General features: G+C 47.4%; 1 protein-coding gene across 1 annotated transcript in view; it reads right to left on the bottom strand.

The window, feature by feature from the left end:
- CASR (calcium sensing receptor) overlaps positions 1–15,458 on the bottom strand; it is a 132,727-nt gene that overhangs the window by 52,500 nt on the left and 64,769 nt on the right. Inside the window, exons 2-3 of the mRNA XM_075854703.1 lie at positions 6,992–7,428; positions 4,068–4,374 (exon numbers count right to left, since the gene is read on the bottom strand). Coding sequence (XP_075710818.1) covers positions 4,068–4,374; positions 6,992–7,176 — 492 coding nt within the window. The 5' untranslated portion in view covers positions 7,177–7,428. The remainder of the gene's footprint in view (positions 1–4,067; positions 4,375–6,991; positions 7,429–15,458) is intronic.

Here is a 15,458-nt window from a genome sequence, read left to right as displayed (position 1 = left end):
CTAAATATCTAAATATAATCTATATAGAAAGTTTATTCAAATTGTAAATACATTACATTACTTATCTTGTACTGATACTAATCTACAGCATGTATTATACTCCAGAGCTGCACTCACTATTCTGCTGGTGGAGTCACTGTGTATATACATTACATTACTTATCCTGTACTGATCCTGAGTTATATCCTGTATTATACTCCAGAGCTGCACTCACTATTCTGCTGGTGGAGTCACTGTGTACATACATTACATTACTTATCCTGCACTGATCCTGAGTTACATGCTGTATTATACTCCAGAGCTGCACTCATTATTCTGCTGGTGGAGTCACTGTGTACATACATTACATTACTTATCCTGTACTGATCCTGAGTTACATCATGTATTATACTCCAGAGCTGCACTCACTATTCTGCTGGTGGAGTCACTGTACATACATGACATAACTTATCCTGCACTGATCCTGAGTTACATGCTGTATTATACTCCAGAGCTGCACTCACTATTCTGCTGGTGGAGTCACTGTGTACATACATTATATTACTTATCCTGTACTGATCCGGAGTTACATCTTGTATTATACTCCAGAGCTGTACTCACTATTCTGCTGGTGGAGTCACTGTGTACATACATTACATTACTTATCCTGTACTGATCCTGAGTTACATCCTGTATTATACTCCAGAGCTGCACTCACTATTCTGCTGGTGGAGTCACTGTGTACATACATTACTTATCCTGTACTGATCCTGAGTTACATCCTGTATTATACTCCAGAGCTGCACTCACTATTCTGCTGGTGGAAGTGTTAAAATGTTGGACATACCCTTTAAGATCATGGGGTCACAAACTCTAGCCCAATTTTTTTTTATGGTAAAAAGGTAAATGTATATAAAGTATTTGCTTTGGGGAATAAGATTTCACAGCGGGACATATTCGAATCATGGTTTAGATTTGCTTTGATTGTGACTTTCTGCCCCATCTTGATCTCTTGATAATTCTATTTACTTCGTCTTTACTCGCCTGTCCTCCGCATTGTCAGGGATTACACTGTGGTTTGTGGTTAATGATATCACTTCTTGTATATTCACGATTCTACAAATTTGCACAAAATCAATTTATGAGATCGGAGGCGGTTTCCAAAATCCAACAGACGCTAATGGCCGCCATTGCTAGGGAGTCATTCATTTTTCGAAAGTCCCTTAAAGAAATATAAATCCACAGTGCTGAGAAGATATAAATGGTTCCCATGAGCCCTCTCTTCTACTGCTCCACCAACATTGTATTCTAGCTTTCTAATTATGAACCAGGAGGTTCAGGATGAACTGTGATATAGGTCCCTCCCCTATAGGGGGCAGGGTTTGGAATTGTGGGAGGATATATATAAAAAAAAGTGACTATATGTGGTAGGATGAATACATTATATACAATAAGAGCAGATTATCCTCAGTACACAAGGCTCCTCGGTGGCTGTGACCTATGGGGGCTCTATAGGTCCTAGGAGCCAAATGACCTGTGTGACCATGAAAAGTTTAAAGGAAAACTTCACTTTTGAACAACGTTCCAGTTCATATCTCCATGACAAGTTGAATCACTTTGTAAATACTTTCATTTACTTCTCTTGTACTGATTTTGAGATATATTCCGTTTTCTTCTCCACTCACAACTTAAGTGAAAATAAAAACTCTACTGGTTCCTTCATGGAATGTGTATGTAGTTTAGCTCCACCCCTCTGTCCGTCATGTGACCTAACAGCTAAGCTCTAACTGTTTAACCGTTTCCCGTCACCGCCATTTTTGGGATTTTCGTTTTCATTTTTTCCTCCCCACCTTCCAAAAGCCATACGTTTTTTATTTTTCCGTCAGTATTACCGTATGAGGGCTTTTTTTTTTGCAGGACGAGTTGTAGGTTTTCACGGCATTTACCATATAATGTAGTGGGAAACTGGAAAAGAAAATTCTTTGTGGGGTGGAATAGGAAAAAAACAGCGATTCCTCAATGATTTGAAGGGTTTCGATTTTACGGATTTTACCGTATGGTAAAAATGGCTCGTTAACTTTATTCCACCGGTCAATACGATTACAGCGATACCAAATTGATATAGTTTTTTTTATGTTTTGCTACTATAAGGGCATGACCACACGTGGCGGATTTCCTCCGCAACTGTCCGCATCAATGCCGCACCTAATCCGGGTTGCGGATTACGGCTGCGGATCTGCCCAAAATGTGCAGTAAATTGATGCGGACTGGCCGCTGCGGACTGCAGGAAAAGTGCTTCCCTTCTCCCTATCAGTGCAGGATAGAGAGAAGGGACAGCACTTTCCCTAGTGAAAGTAAACGAATTTCATACTTACCGGCCGTTGTCTTGGTGACGCGTCCCTCTTTCGGCATCCAGCCCGACCTCCCTGGATGACGCGCCAGTCCATGTGACCGCTGCAGCCTGTGCTTGGCCTGTGATTGGCTGCAGCCGTCACTTAGACTGAAACGTCATCCTGGGAGGCCGGACTGGAGACAGAAGCAGGGAGTTCTCGGTAAGTATGAACTTATATTTTTTTACAGGTTGCTGTATATTGGGATCGGTAGTCACTGTCCAGGGTGCAGAAACAGTTACTGCCGATCGCTTAACTCTTTCAGCACCCTGGACAGTGACTATTTACAGACGTCTCCTAGCAACGCTCCCGTCATTACGGGAGCCCCATTGACTTCCTCAGTCTGGCTGTAGACCTAGAAATACATAGGTCCAGCCAGAATGAAGAAATGTCAAGTTAAAAAAGCAAGACGCATCCGCAGCACACATAACATGTGCATGACAGCTGCGGACTTCATTGCGGAATTTAGAATCTCCATTGAAGTCAATGGAGAAATTCCGCCATCAGTCCGCCACTGCTCCGCAACAGACAGAGCATGCTGCGGACACCAAATTCCGCTCCGCAGCCTATGCTCCGCAGCGGAATTTTACGCCTCGTCTAAACGAACACTGCTAAATTAAAGTGTAAGTCAATGGACAAACGGCTCCGCTGCGGATTAACGCTGCGGAGTGTCCGCAGCGGAATTTAAGTGAAATTCCGCCACGTGTGAACCCAGCCTTACAAGGAAGAAACGGATTGTTGAAAATAAAATTTGTGTTTTGTGGCCACATTCTGGGAGCCGGAACTTTTTTGTTTTTCCGTTGATTGAGCGCCGTGAGGGATTATTGTTTGCGGGGCGACCTGCAGTTTCTATTGGTCCTATTTTGGCCTACATGTGACTTTTTGATCACTTTTTATTTGATTTTTTGTGGGATATCAAGTGACCAAAAAACAGCGATTCTGGCGTTTTATATTTTTTCGGCGTTCACCGTGCGGGTTAAATAACGCTATATTGTAATAGTTCGGACTTTTACTTACGTGGCGATACCTTTTCTTTACTTTTTACATTACTTTAGAGCAAAAATGGGAAATGTTTTTTTTCTGGAACTTTTAATATTTTTTTATACTACATTAGGCCCCTTGGGCTGCCATGACCACCATCGGCACCCTCCAATCACGTCGCGGGGGGCCAATGAGCTGTCAGTAGGGGGCACCCCCTCTTTCTAATGTCTTAGATGCTGCAATCGTGATCGATCGCAGCATTTAAGCGGTTAAACGGTCAGGAACAGCGCAATCTGTGTTCCTGGTCGTTAGTCCCAGGTGTCAGCTGTAATATACAGCTGACACCCGCTGCGTACAGAGCCAGTGAGCCCGCTCCAAACATCAGCCCCCCGCACCATGGCGTGCTATTATGTCGTGGTGCAGATAGGGGTTAACTGTCATTTGAGCTCCCACAATGCAATGTTCTCTGGTAACAGAAAACCAGCAGACTTTTTTTTTATTGGCTTTCAGTCTGACCGGAGAAAAAAAGATTATAAAAATAAGGAGCAGAACAAGATAAGCAAAAAAAAAAATGGAAAAATTTTAATTTTCTGTGGATTTATAGTGTGGAATGATGTCAATATGGAGTTTTTATTTAGGTATGTGTTCACACACCACGGTCAGGTTGCATTTTTTGGGGGTAAATCATGGCAAAAACGGCCTATTTCCATGTCTCACCTGAGGTATATGGAAAAGTCCCAGCAGATTGGCTACTGCAGTAGATATTCCAGAACCGGTGGCTCCCACCACAGCGATGGTGGAGGGCATGTGTTCTGAACAGTTACAGAAGTCGTCCAAGTTCAGGGAGTCGATCTTGTTCTGAGCCACGAAGCTCAGCGTGGCCTCCAGTGCCTTGGATACCGTGTTACAAGTGTCAAAAATTCTGTATCCCAGTGTAATGTTGGGCAGCAGGGTGGTGGAGTTGTTAATTTCTTCGATTGCAAAAATCATGGCCTGTAACCAGCGGAACCCGCGGAAGTTGTATCTGCAAGAGAAAGAAAATTCGAGGACAAACCATTCGTGAGAAACGTATGGACCAAAAAAAATGTGTTATGAAATCACCGCAATATTCCGCCCGTCAATTAATATAATTGTAGCCCTATAATCAGTCTCTTTGATGAGTTGTTAGCACTTCCAAGAACAAAGCCTTACGCAGGAACTGGCACCTTGTCAGCGGTGATGTCATCACCGGCTCCCATGGCAGGACATCTGAATTCATGACCACGTTCAGTATTGTCTCCAGCCGTGAAGGAAGCTCCTCCATAACCCCTGTCCTTGACTTATTTCCTGAATGGTTTTATTTCTGTCTGAAATCTACAATCCGGAGATATTACAATGAGTGTAAATAGAAGGACGGGGCGGAGCACCTACAATGGCTGAAGTTCAGTACGGAGGTCATAATAGTGAATGAAGACCTGAACACCTCAACCCCTGAAAATGTCATGGATCTTCAACGATTAGCGAGAACGTCCATATAATGGAACAAGAAAGCACTTACCTATAGGGGTGTTATTAAAAATTGGGCCCAGATCCTGCATTGCTGTAAAGCCGCAGTAAATAATACGCATTGACGTAACACATCGGGTTTCCATGATGACCGGCCTGCTCTAATGACGTCACCCAGCAGCTGCTTTAAAAGAGGGATTCGTCTGGATAACGCTACATTCCTTTTTGGCTGGTTGTTCTGTGTTTTGATCTTAACCTGGGCCTGCCTACGGATTACACCTACATCTGGTTGTCACCTAGCTCTTGTAGTACAAGCTCCTGGTGTTGACCCCTGGCTACGTCTTCGTCTGCTCCTCTGACTTGTCCCATCTTGATCCTATGTCCCGGTGTTCACCCGTCTCGTCTCCTGGGTACGTGTTCGCATGCTTCATTATCTTGTCACATCTTGATCCTATGTCCCGGTGTTGACCACTCGCTTGTCTCCTGGCTCTGTCTTCGTCTGCTCCTTTGACTTGTCACATCTTGATCCGATGCCCCGGTGTTGACCCCTGGCTTGTCCCCTGGTTACGTCTTCGTCTGCTCCTCTGACTAGTCCCATCTTGATCCTATGTCCCGGTGTTGACCCCTGGCTTGTCCCCTGGCTACGTCTTCGTCTGCTCTTCTGACTAGTCCCATCTTGATCCTATGTCCCGGTGTTGACCCGTCTCATCTCCTGGGTACGTGTTCGCATGCTCCATTATCTTGTCACATCTTGATCCTGTGTCCCGGTGTTGACCCCTGGTTTGTCTCCTGGCTCTGTCTTCGTCTGCTCCTCCGACTTGTCACATCTTGATCCTATGTCCCGGTGTTGACCTCTGGCTTGTCTCCTGGCTCTGTCTTCGTCTGCTCCTCTAACTTGTCACATCTTGATCCTATGTCCCGGTGTTGACCTCTGGCTTGTCTCCTGGCTCTGTCTTCTTCTGCTCCTCTAGCTTGTCACATCTTGATCTAATCTCCTAGTGTTGACCACTTGCTCATCTCCTGGGAACATCTTCATCTGCTTTTCTGGCTTGTCACATCTTCATCCCATATCCCAGTGTTGACCCCTGGCTTGTCTCCTGGCTGTCTCTTCGCTTATCTTCGCTGCTCCTCTGACTTATTATTTCTTGATCTGACGTCCCGGTGTTGACCAATCACCCATCTCCTGGCTACGTCTTTGTCTGCTCCTCCAGCTTATCACGTCTTTATCCCATGTCCCGGTTTTGACCCCCGGCTTGTCATCTGGGTACAACTCCGTATGCTCCTTTGACATGTAACATCTGGATCCAATGTATTGGTTTCCTGTCTCGTCTCCTGGGTATATCTTGGTCGGCTCCTCTGGCTTGTCGCATCTTGATCCGCTCTCCTGATGTCGACTTCTGACTTTGTCCCAACTCTGCTCCTACACCTCCTCCAGATGTTCCTACTGCTCCCCCGCCACCAATTGGTGATTTTTCTGGGGACCGCAACTTGGGAATCCAACTGGGAAAGACCAAACCTTCTTGTGGGGTTTCTAGGGTAAAGAATAGGGAGATTCCTTAGACCCTGCATCTTAGTTTAGCCAGCGTCAAGCCAATTGCATTTTCCACTTCTCTGGTGAGAGGCATAACACTAAGGACATGTACAATTCCCAAGACATTGACCAGTGTGGCCACGTGACTATGACGTGATCAATGGACGTGACATTATTCTGGATTTTTTTCATATGGCACTGGGTTGGACAAAAATGATTAGTACCAGCTTAATGAAAAGTTTATTCTTTTATGGTTTATTTTCTATAATAGTTTTATATCATGTAAAGTCCCATAATCACAACTAAGCAAAGCATCATTCAAGGGGAGCTATGCAATCTACTCTATGTACTAATATTACTATTCTATAGAAATTATTTTTATCTGTTGGGAGTTGTAGTTTAACAACTGCTAGAAGGTGATTAACATTTCATATTCTGCTGCTTTACGGAACCAGACCCGACCATCAGCCACAGTAACTGCTCAGGATAGGAGAGGTGACATAAGAGCTGATGGTCACCCCTATCTGACAGCCGATAAAACAAAACTTACTGCAAATCTGTCAACTATGAGAAATATATCCAGGATCTGCTGGTATCCTTGACCCTGATATTCCACATCCCTTACCTTGTACATTCGAGGGATTCTGGTCTGGACTCCAAGATCTCATCTTTAGAATTAACTCCAAAATGAATGGGGAAGAGACCACCAAGTATGATGTCTCCCTTCTTCTGGGCTCTGGTGTTTGGTCCATAGGTGGAAGTGTCCAATATGAAGCTGAGCAGCAGTAGGCCGCGGATGTAGTGATTCATCCTTCTCCTTTGTGGTGTCTGGGTTCAGAAGAAGGATGGGGAGAACGTGTGGCATGAAGCACAATGTCAGGCAGAGGCTGTGAAAGCTGATAAGTGCTGTCTCTGCTATGGATTGTGGAGGCCCACGGCCTCATTTCTACAGTGAGAGAAGTGGAGGAGAGGCAGTCGCTGTAGTGGTAATGTCCCCAATGTGGCTTTTTCCATTGCAGTCCTTAGGTAACTTTAACTTATTGTCATGTGAAAGCCATTTCCCTAAAAAAAAGGGACACATTTTAAAATTAATAAATGCAATGTGAAACAGGAGGCATTAACAGCATATACCACACAGCCCAAAGACATCAGGAGTATAGGACGCAGCGCACATTCTTACAATGTCGTACCAGTGGGGGAAATGGCCAAGGACAACCCAAGATATTCTAACATATCTAACCAATCAGAGTGTTGGAATCTTTCATTTCCCATTGGCTCATTGGCTGGATTGAATGCTTTTTATTGCTTGTTTCTATAGTGTAAGAATGCCCTAGAGCAACCCCATAACATCCAGGTCATTCTCATACTGGACAATGTTTGAGAACTGACCAAGGGTTATTTCTAATTGCTCAATTTTGCAGGTTGTTATTGGAAACAGTCAGCAAGCTTGTCAATAGACAACAGCCTACCAGCTTAGCTCAGCTCTTATAATGCAGGGGCACAGTAAGATTTCCCTATATCAGATGGATTATAGTACAGTGCCTGGTGAAAAAAAAAAACACTTCCCAGAATGCCAATCACCAGAAAAAACTCTGTGCAGATGCTGAACAAGCAGAGAATATTGGGAGATTTCAGCTCTGAACCTGCGGAATAGTGAGTGCAGCTCTTGAGTATAATACAGGCTGTAATTCAGGATCAGTACAGGATAAGTAATGTAATGTATGTACACAGTGAGTCCACCAGCAGAATAGTGAGTGCAGCTCTGGAGTATAATACAGGATATAACTCAGGATCAGTACACGATAAGTAATGTAATGTATGTACACAGTGACTCCACCAGCAGAATAGTGAGTGCAGCTCTGGAGTATAATACAGGATATAACTCTGGATCAGTACAGGATAAGTAATGTAATGTAATGTACACAGTGACTCCACCAGCAGAATAGTGAGTGCAGCTCTGCAGTATAATACAGGATGTAACTCAGGATCAGTACAGGATAAGTAATGTAATGTATGTACACAGTGACTCCACCAGCAGAATAGTGAGTGCAGCTCTGGAGTATAATACAGGATGTAACTCAGGATCAGTACACGATAAGTAATGTAATGTATGTACACAGTGACTCCACCAGCAGAATAGTGAGTGTAGCTCTGGAGTATAATACAGGATATAACTCAGGATCAGTACAGGATAAGTAATGTAATGTAATGTACACAGTGACTCCACCAGCAGAATAGTGAGTGCAGCTCTGCAGTATAATACAGGATGTAACTCAGGATCAGTACAGGATAAGTAATGTAATGTATGTACACAGTGACTCCACCAGCAGAATAGTGAGTGCAGCTCTGGAGTATAATACAGGATGTAACTCCGGATCAGTACAGGATAAGTAATGTAATGTATGTACACAGTGACTCCACCAGCAGAATAGTGAGTGCAGCTCTGGAGTATAATGCAGGATATAACTCAGGATCAGTACAGGATAAGTAATGTAATGTATGTACACCGTGACTCCACCAGCAGAATAGTGAGTGCAGCTCTGGAGTATAACACAGGATATAACTCAGGATCAGTACAGGATAAGTAATGTAATGTATGTACACAGTGACTCCACCAGCAGAATAGTGAGTGCAGCTCTGGAGTATAATACAGGATGTAACTCAGGATCAGTACAGGATATGTAATGTATGTACACAGTGACTCCACCAGCAGAATAGTGAGTGCAGCTCTGGAGTATAATACAGGATGTAACTCAGGATCAGTACAGGATAAGTAATGTAATGTATGTACACAGTGACTCCACCAGCAGAATAGTGAGTGCAGCTCTGGAGTATAATGCAGGATATAACTCAGGATCAGTACAGAATAAGTAATGTAATGTATGTACAAAATGCATTAAACTTTTTATGTAGATTATATTTAGATGTAAACTATAATTTGTTGGAAGATGAACATGTTAAATCCCTGAGTAAGGAGTGTAATTATATATACGGAGAGAATTCCACCTTTCACCCTCACATTGCCCTAGGCACAGACCTGCAGATTATGGGAAACTGACCAGTTACCTGGAAGTTACGTGATCTGTGTGCTATGAGTTCTTGGCTGGGGTCACAGGTTTCTACACGACTCCATGCTGTAAATAGTAGATAATTGACATTATACAGCAATGAGGCTGCACACGTTCTCTATAGCGTCCGCAATCCTGGAAGTAAAGAGGACCAGACCCCTGCAGCTTACTTCTATGCAAACATTTCTATATATGCTACAAAAAGCAATGCCGGACCCCCCTCCTCCACGACATATTTATTTTCTTCAAGCCAAAATGTTTTTTCTTACCCAAATAACCACAATATAGACTTTACCTTCTGGCCGGGAAGTCTGTGGCCTCATCAGGCTCCAAACATCAGCCAAATTCTATATAGCATTGATCGATGACAGAAATCATGTCTGACTTCAATAACGTGAGGTTCTAGGCAGCCGCAAACTGTGGAGCCACCAGGTCCATTGCCAGTAACTATGAGAAATTGTTTTTTTATATTAAAATATTATTCATCTAAAAAAAAAATCTATCAATATTAAGACCTGGGCTACAAGGTGACGGGTGCTTGATTTGACCCTCACTATGGGAATTTTTGTCCCCTTGTGTCATCCTCCTATTGGGAAATGTCGAGCAGATGTTATGTAACCATCACAAGGTAATATCTAGCACTGAAGGAGTTTCCATGGCCTAAGAGATCTGTAGAGACAAGGGAATGTTTCCATGCCTCTGATTGGGGCTTCAGATGTGTCTAGGACTTCCTGCTGGGAGAGGGGGAGAAAGAGCTGCTTCTGTCATTCATATCGTTCAACAACTTTACAGTCAGCCTTTACCCTAGCTGATAACAGGGGACAATAGATTGCTTGGTAAATATTCATAAGATAGACTAGTGTCCTTTTGACTGATCTATCTGAACAGCTCATTGATCCCGCAGCCAGGAAACTCCATCAACTGATTGTAACTAATGGATTCTCGTCCTGTGTTATTGAGTACGGCGGCGTCTAATTGAGGTTAAACGCCTTGTCTCTGTCCTCCGGGTCACTAAGTGTTGCGTCTATGAGGTGGAGATGTCACTGAGCGATTGATTCCATCTGTCGTGAAGCGGTATTGACTCTCCGTAGTCTCCCAGGTGAGCAGATACCACACTGACTGGAGATGATATGCGCTGTATACGCTGCTGATATATACCAGGCCTCCATTACTCTCGGTAGTTGTGAAGTAAATTGTACACCCCTAAGGTCGGCCATGGCAGATTGTGGGCACCCACCGGCCACATCCTTAGCTTAGCTCCTGTATCAATGGAATCCCTCAACGACTCCAACCAGTGACCACAAAAATCTCCAGTAAATATCCTGCCCTTGAGTTTTTCTTCTCAGTAATCCAGGTGCTTCCATTAACCTTCGTTGCAAATTACGGCAAATTTGATGAGAAAATGGTAGCCCCATCCTCTCAGATCCTAGTTTAAAAGCCCCTTCAGCCGTCTAATCATTTTTTCCCCCAGCACGCCTGCCCCCATCACATTTAGGTGCAGCTCGTCCCTGCCGTAGAGCCTGTGGCCGACAAAGAAGTCGCCCAGTTCTCCATGAACCCAAACCCTTCCTTCCTGCACCAATTACTAGAGTAGTCATTCTTAGCATCGGCCAATGTTAACAGGCGTAGTACAAATTCAGCAGAGTAGACAGATTACAAGGTCAGGTAAAGCAAAAGTCAGGGCAGGCCGGAGACGGGCACTGACAGGTGGTAGAGCAAATGATCAGGGCGGGCAGCAGGCAAGGATAGTCAAAAGTACAAGCAGAGGTCAATGACAGGAAATCCAACAAAGTTTAACGTAAGGGAATGACTAGCTGGGATGAACATAATTTTTCAGGCATTTTGTCCAGGAAAGGGAGGCCCTTTTATACCCAAGGAAAGCTGCACTGGCCCTTTAAGACTGCAAGGATTAGCACATGCGCGCACTAGGAAGTGCAGACGGAAAGAGGCGGCAGCAAAGAAGGCCACGAGGAGACCTGTCTTGTGGGGTGTTCCCGGTCTTGTGGGGTGTTCCCGGTCTTGTGGGGTGTTCCCGGTCTTGTGGGGTGTTCCCGGTCTTGTGGGGTGTTCCCGGTCTTGTGGGGTGTTCCTGGTCTTGTGAGGTGTTCCCGGTCTGCAGGATAATGCCCCCGCCACACTGCAGGATAATGCCCCCCCCACAATGCAGGATAATGCCCCCGCCACACTGCAGGATAATGCCCCCGCCACACTGCAGGATAATGCCCCCGCCACACTGCAGGATAATGCCCCCGCCACACTGCAGGATAATGCCCCCCCCCCACAATGCAGGATAATGCCCCCGCCACACTGCAGGATAATGCCCCCGCCACACTGCAGGATAATGCCCCCGCCACACTGCAGGATAATGCCCCCGCCACACTGCAGGATAATGCCCCCGCCACACTGCAGGATAATGCCCCCGCCACACTGCAGGATAATGCCCCCGCCACACTGCAGGATAATGCCCCCGCCACACTGCAGGATAATGCCCCCGCCACACTGCAGGATAACGCCCCCACCACCCTGCAGGATAATACCCCCCCGCCACACTGCAGGATAACGCCCCCGCCACACTGCAGGATAATGCCCCCCCCACAATGCAGGATAATGCCCCCGCCACACTGCAGGATAATGCCCCCGCCACACTGCAGGATAATGCCCCCGCCACACTGCAGGATAATGCCCCCGCCACACTGCAGGATAATGCCCCCGCCACACTGCAGGATAACGCCCCCGCCACACTGCAGGATAACGCCCCCGCCACACTGCAGGATAATGCCCCCGCCACACTGCAGGATAATGTCCCCGCCACACTGCAGGATAATGTCCCCGCCACACTGCAGGATAACGCCCCCGCCACACTGCAGGATAATGCCCCCGCCACACTGCAGGATAATGCCCCCGACACACTGCAGGATAACGCCCCCGCCACACTGCAGGATAACGCCCCCGCCACACCGCAGGATAACGCCCCTGCCACACTGCAGGATAATGCCCCCGCCACACTGCAGGATAATGCCCCCGCCACACTGCAGGATAATGCCCCCGCCACACTGCAGGATAATGCCCCCGCCACACTGCAGGATAATGCCCCCGCTACACTGCAGGATAATGCCCCCGCTACACTGCAGGATAATGCCCCCGCCACACTGCAGGATAATGCCCCCGCCACACCGCAGGATAATGCCCGCGCTACACTGCAGGATAATGCCCCCGCCACACTGCAGGATAACGCCCCTGCCACACTGCAGGATAACGCCCCCGCCACACTGCAGGATAATGCCCCCGCCACACTGCAGGATAATGCCCCCGCCACACTGCAGGATAATGCCCCCCGCCACACTGCAGGATAACGCCCCCGCCACACTGCAGGATAATGCCCCCGCCACACTGCAGGATAATGCCCCCGCCACACTGCAGGATAACGCTCCCGCCACACTGCAGGATAATGCCCCCGCCACACTGCAGGATAATGCCCCCGCCACACTGCAGGATAACGCCCCCGCCACACTGCAGGATAACGCCCCCGCCACACTGCAGGATAACGCCCCCGCCACACTGCAGGATAATGCCCCCGCCACGCTGCAGGATAATGCCCCCGCCACGCTGCAGGATAATGCCCCCGCCACGCTGCAGGATAATGCCCCCGCCACGCTGCAGGATAACGCCCCCGCCACACTGCAGGATAACGCCCCCGCCACGCTGCAGGATAATGCCCCCGCCACGCTGCAGGATAATGCCCCCGCCACGCTGCAGGATAATGCCCCCGCCACGCTGCAGGATAACGCCCCCGCCACACTGCAGGATAACGCCCCCGCCACGCTGCAGGATAATGCCCCCGCCACGCTGCAGGATAATGCCCCCGCCACACTTCAGGATAATGCCCCCGCCACACTGCAGGATAATGCCCCCCGCCACACTGCAGGATAACACCCCCGCCACACTGCAGGATAACGTCCCCGCCACACTGCAGGATAATGTCCCCGCCACACTGCAGGATAATGCCCCCGCCACACTGCAGGATAATGCCCCCGCCACACTGCAGGATAATGCCCCCGCCACACTGGTAGTGTGGCACTACCTACATGGACACTGTGTGTGGCACTTCTTACATGGGAAATTTTTGTGGCAACATCTACATAGGCACTGTGTGGCACTAACTACATGGGCACTTTTTGTGGCACTACTTAAATGGGCACTGTGGCACTACCAACATGGGCAATGTGTGTGGCACTATCTACATGGACACTTTTTCTGGCATTCTTAAATGGGCACTGTGGCACTACCAACATGGGAAATGTGTGTGGCACTATCTACATGGGCAGTGTGTGGCACTGTATTCTGGGGGCATTGTGACACTAACTACATGGGTGGTGTGTGGCACTATCTACAGGGAAACTGTGGCAGTGTCTACAGAGGGCACCGACACTATCTACAGGGGGCAGTGTGTGGCACTATCTACAAGGGACACCTAGGAACTATCTACAGGGGAACTGTGGCATTATCTGCAGGGGCATTGGCACTATATACAGGGGGCAGTGGGTGGCACTATCGACAAGGGACACTGTGTCACTATCTACAGGGAGCAGTGTGGGGCATTGTTTAAAAGGGGCACAGTGTGGCACTATCTACACTGGTTTTTACAGTGGTCAGCACATTTCCACTAGCAGAGGCTTTTTTTTTTATTAGAGCTTGTAATATAAAGGGCTCGGCTGGTGGATACGGGCAGACCACAACTCTGAGCGTAAAAACCAAAGGGTAGCGGGAGTGTGGCAAAAATGACTTTGTTTGAAAGTATGCGTTTGGAAACCCCCTGTTCAGAATCCTGCGTTTGCCCCTGATCTCCGAGTGTCACTGACCGGGTTCTGGCACGGTAGATTTAATACGTAATAGGGATTTATTTTTTTTATCAGGAGTCTGGAAAAGCTGGATGTTAATAGATGTGAGAGCTGCAATAATGAGTTGTCACCCCTTTCCTGGTAGCAGTGTCACTGACCGGGCTCTGGGCACGCTGTGACTGGCAGTGTATATATCGCTGGGCAATGAAGATTAGACAATGCATATAGATCACGTGGCACCAGGTTCAGGACATTGCAAATATCACTGGTCCCTTTATTTCCCTGGGTGCCCAGGATGGGACTATACACTGAATGGCCGTGATTGGGGCTCCGCTGTATGGAAATGATACACGTGACCCCGGACGCTGCTGGTGAACAAGATTTTCGTAGATCAGTTTCAATGTGAATCCAAATTAGAATGGGAAAATCCAGTGATCTGAGCGACTTGGAACGAGACGTGGTCATCATTGCTGGACCAGCCGGGGCCAGTATTCCCAAAACGACCGACCTTATGGGGATTTCTTGTGCAATGGTGTCGAGAGTAAATGGTGTGATGGAGGAAAAAAGTCCAGCACAAGGGGATCGCCTGGACGTCCACAACTCGAAAGTGATCAGAGGAGGATGTCAGGAATCGTTCTGATGAACAAGAGGCGCAGAGTCAAGAATACTACAGCCAAATACAGCGCTGCCGCTCCAAGTAACGTGTCCGAACGCACAACTCGCTGGATGGGCTATAACCGCAGACGACCAGTTGGTGCCTAAGGGAAACAAAACAAGACTCCGGTGGGCAAAAACGATATCACCGAGCCGTGGAGAAACATCGCCAGGTCAGATGATCCGGATTTCTCTGGCGCCACGCTGATAGGAGGGGTAGAATTTGGCGCGGGCAGCGTGAATCGATGAACCCTTCTTGTCAGGTGTGAACAGTTCAGGCTGGTGGAGGTGCAGTAATGGTGGCGGATGTTTTCTTGGCACTCCCTGGATCCTCTGATACCTGTAGACGGACAGATGAACTATAGGGCTTACCTAGTCATTGTGGCCGACCAAGTTCTTCCCTTCATGGCGGCTGTTTGCCCTACGGCACGAGGAGACTTTACCGCGAGAAGCGATTCTGTCCGCATGGGCCAATATTCCTGCAGAACAATATCAACACCTGGTGGAATCTATGCCACAACGAATTGCTGCG

The sequence above is a fragment of the Rhinoderma darwinii genome, chromosome 2, assembly GCF_050947455.1.
Source record: "Rhinoderma darwinii isolate aRhiDar2 chromosome 2, aRhiDar2.hap1, whole genome shotgun sequence".
Classification (NCBI taxonomy): Eukaryota; Metazoa; Chordata; class Amphibia; order Anura; family Rhinodermatidae; genus Rhinoderma; species Rhinoderma darwinii.
This window is presented reverse-complemented; position numbering and strand designations above follow the sequence as displayed.